Raw genomic sequence first — 4,125 nt, forward strand, 5'->3', positions numbered from 1 at the left:
AGAACTTGCAATACGTCAGGCAGACTCTACGAGCGCTGATAAAGTTGCTAGCGATACTGCTACAACTAATGATTCGGATACTTTTTCCGTTATACAAAAGGTAAATCGGCTCATAGCTGAATTGCTGCGTCCGGATAACAATAATGATACCACCAGCCATATGGAGAAATTAAACGCGCATGCATGTGCGAGTGTTGAGGAGTCACGTCCCGCAGAAAAAGAATCAGCAACCACGCAATTTAGTGGAAATTTATGGCACAACAGTCGTAATGAACGGAACATTTGGCAACTGAACGCAGCAGATAGCACTACCGGGATAAAGGTTGGCGGTGGTGGGGGCCTGGGCAAAGGCAGTAGTGGTATTCACCCAATGCAACTCTTGCGTCAGTTTAACGTAAAGCCAATGGAGAGTGCGACCAATGTCGCAAACGCTTTCCCATTGCCAACTGCTGACGATGCGGATAAATACCACACACAAATAAGTTGGGAGCATGAAAATTTAGCTAAAATTTGGCAAACATCACCACCACCACCACTGCTACCGCCGCCACCGCAACAACAAACACATCAGCCTCCGCAGAATCAACCACAAGATGCCAATATGGAAGTAAAATATGACAGAACGGCAGCCGCTGCAGTTAATCAATCTGAATGCGATGAGAAAACTGATATTGCTGAGAAAAATATGCGTAATTTGCGTGCCAATGCAGATGCGAGTGTGGAAGCTGCGGCAGCGAATTTGCAAGAGGCACAAGAGTTTTTAACCCNTATCTTTGATCAGAAGCAATAATCACCTAAGTCGATTTAAGAAAGAATGCGAGTTATATATAATATCGTATTCTTCAACCACTATTCCATGCCTGTGTGAAATCCCCATCTCGCCAGCTAGGCTACTAATTTAAAAGTTATAGGCGAAAATATTTTGGTTTCCTCATAAGGCGAACATTATAATCCAAATGTTTATAACGTTTTTTCTCGAATTCAGATTTTTCCGACTTAGGCGGTTATTGCTCGTGACCACAGATATATCAGTTGCCACTTGTCACTAAATTCGTTAATTTTTACAATTTGGCATTTATAGGCAGTTACTCGCAAGCGACGACACTCGGCATCACAAAATTATTTCCACGCGCAACTGAATAATAGCATAGGCCCAGCTGCTGGCAATAGCAGCGGTGGCAACGCGTCACTTATGCAGAACAATAACAACAATGAAATCGCCGATTTAAATAACTATGTGTTGAAGTCGTCGTCGTCGTCGAATGCCAATGAGTTGAGTTTTAAAAATTTGCTTAACGTTTCGCTGCGTTTTGGTGCCGCTGCGGCTGCTGCCGTTGCCGCTTCTCATGCCAAGAAAGGCTCCGATTATGGCAGCAGAAATATTTGTGGCGCAGATATTGCATATGGTTGCGATGCAACTGCAGCGGCTGCAAGAAATCATACGATCATTACCTGCAAATACCACTTGACTGCAATCGAACCGCTGTCAATGCACAATGATGACGATGGTATCGATGATGTTGGTTTATTTGGTAGTGGTAACAATGGCAGTGGCATCACAGCGGCACCGCTTTCGTGCCTCATCGACAAGAACCAATCCATATTGAAGCATGTAACCATGGTGTCCCGACCGTTGACGCGTTAAAATCATCTTCATAGGCTGTCTCAGTAACTAAACAAAAAAAAAGGTATGCATATTTAAAATTGCTGTGATATTAAGTCGTTGCTTAATTTTTTACAAACTTGAAAAATAGCTTTGCAACAGTTGATTCAGCCCACTTCCTTATCAGCATCTTTACCACATACACATTTAGTATTTTTCTGCTCCAAATGACCTTTACTTTATTAACTCGTACATCGAGCTTCACCTGGTAGCGAAGGTACCACGTGACTCCCGAATCGCTCAACGTAGTTCGATGATGGTCTTCCCATGCGCATGGCTGACCTGTCGCAGGCAGTGGAGGAGTTTTGGTCCGCAGGTGGTACCTTCGACTGACCGCTATGCTAAGTCGTTCCGCCAGCTTAGTGACCTGGTCGACGACCTCGTGCTCTCTCTTAAGCACCTGTAAGTAGAGGTGCAGAATTAATCTTGCGATCACTCACACTTGGCACAGTTTTTTCTTATCTGTCGAAAAGTCGCTGTTAAGCAAGCCGGTTTGGTTTAATACCTCCTGGCTGTAAACCGTCTAATGGGCACGGTAGCGCATAACACCTTGGTAATCCAAGGCGTGTTACGACGGCTTCGTCAACGTTCCCTAGCGGTTCCAGTATGGAGTTCAACGTGAGCCACTCTATTTCCTAAGCGCCTGCACCACAACAAAGGGGCGTTTAGAAGGTCCAAAAAATCAGTAGTTGCAAAACTAGAATTCCTCTTAAATACATACATATCGTCGTTTAAAGTACAAAACCGCGTATCGTGATTCTGCAAAACCGCGTAACTGACATTGGCTGCCAAAAATTGGATTTGCTCACACAAGCTCTTGGCTCAATCCTTATCCATTCGTCCTGAAATATACTAGGCAAATATGCGATTGCTTTATAAAAAAGAGAACCATTTTGAAATATGAGTATTTTTACCCTCTAGAAAATAATTTCTACAACTTCACATACGCAATTTGCTGATACGCGGTTTTGCACTTTAAACGACGATATGTATAAATTAGATAAGCGAATTCCTAATATATAGTTTAAAATTTTCACCAAAAAATTTATTAAAACTAAACCTTTCACAAACACTTTCGTCATTTTCTTGCAGGTGCTTGGAATTTGGATCTTGTTGAGTGGATCGGCAGTTAGCGTGGAAGAATAAAAGCTCAATCACTTTCTGAAATAAAATACTTCGGTAGCAGCAACTACAGCAATTCACATGGACTAAGCAAATAAAATCTGTCGATCAGACGGCGGCGCACATTAAATGGTGTGCGCCGACGGTGTACTAAAAGCAAAAAAAAAAAAAACTCCAATATATATAGTATATATGTATACACATATATACATATATACGAGAGATAATTCATGTTAATTTTCGTAAATTTAGTTACATAGAACAGCAACTAGTAGCTTATCGTTTATGTGTATAAATTTATTTAATGCCTTACTTAGTTTCTTTGACTTTTTTTTTTTTATAAATGTTGTAAAATATTCATATACATACTACTCTCAAACATATAAGGAATCGCTTTTTGTAAGCAATTAAATATATACATACACGCAAGCACACATAGATACGGGAACCCACTAAAAATACTTACGTATGTACATACATTTGTTCGAACTATGTGTAGTAACGATATCAAGCATTACAACTATATATAACTTTTGACTTCAATTTACTTTCGTTGGCGATATCTTTGCTTTATCTTTTTTTTTGACCCCATCAGCATCTAATAATCTATTTCTTTTCACAAAATTTAAACATTAAAAGCCCTTAAAAAGTTGAATGCAACAAAAAAAAAAATATAAAAAATATATATAAATGTATAGACCACCCACACGAAAATAGCAAAAAAATGCAAAAAAGAGTAAAAAAATTAAAACATGAAACATTTCTGTATGTAAACCTAATAGTTCATGTTAGATTAGCTGCTTGTGCAAACGCGACATAATGAAATACGTAAATGTGAGCGACAAGTTTTATAGTTTTCTTGCTAGCCGATAGCTAGAGACGTCGGCAAACATGCAATATAAATGATCGGGTTCATTCATGAAATAATACAAAATTAAAATTCACTTACACGTTGTGTACAAGCCTACATATGTACATACATACATATTATGAAGAAGGATGCGTACGCAAGCAGCAGAGTAGAAAACCCCGTCCCGAGAAAAACTGAACAAAATAATAATAAAACAAGTAATAAGGAATGATAAAAAAAAAAAACATTTAAGCTTTATTTATTTTCCGCTTTGAATGTGCATAAGAACAAACTGATTCGGAATCGCGTTAGTACAAAATTAATTAACTGAAAAACCAAGAGTTTATTAGTCAACGCAGCAACATTTCACAAATTAGTTCTCTATGTGTATATACACCTTATTTCTTCAAGTCAACGATTTTTGCTGATCCAATTGTCGTTATTCTTTTTAATGCATAAATTAGACCAGAACCATAAAATCTATAAATCT

The 4,125-nt window shown here is 38.7% G+C and overlaps 1 protein-coding gene across 3 annotated transcripts; it reads left to right on the plus strand.

The window, feature by feature from the left end:
• Positions 1 to 1,046: 1,046 nt before the first annotated feature.
• LOC108378194 (uncharacterized) lies at positions 1,047 to 3,457 on the plus strand. 3 transcript variants are annotated; one of them, XM_017634485.1, is made up of 2 exons: positions 1,047 to 1,690; positions 2,737 to 3,457. In XM_017634485.1, exon 1 carries the CDS (start codon positions 1,193 to 1,195, stop codon positions 1,643 to 1,645), a length of 453 nt encoding a protein of 150 aa, XP_017489974.1. In that variant the 5' UTR covers positions 1,047 to 1,192; the 3' UTR covers positions 1,646 to 1,690; positions 2,737 to 3,457. The 3 variants fall into 3 exon arrangements, with proteins under 3 accessions (XP_017489974.1, XP_017489972.1, XP_017489973.1); XM_017634483.1 differs by having other exon boundaries at positions 1,047 to 1,688; positions 2,756 to 3,457; XM_017634484.1 differs by having other exon boundaries at positions 1,047 to 1,685; positions 2,754 to 3,457.
• Positions 3,458 to 4,125: the final 668 nt, after the last annotated feature.

This window comes from Rhagoletis zephyria, unplaced genomic scaffold (assembly GCF_001687245.7).
Source record: "Rhagoletis zephyria isolate East Lansing unplaced genomic scaffold, Rhagoletis_zephyria_1.1 Rzeph_scaffold_13554, whole genome shotgun sequence".
Lineage (NCBI taxonomy): Eukaryota > Metazoa > Arthropoda > Insecta > Diptera > Tephritidae > Rhagoletis > Rhagoletis zephyria.

Bases quoted from the DNA above. Each gene is read 5' to 3' on its own strand.
- LOC108378194 (XM_017634485.1), top strand. From the start codon at position 1,193: ATGCAGAACAATAACAACAATGAAATCGCCGATTTAAATAACTATGTG.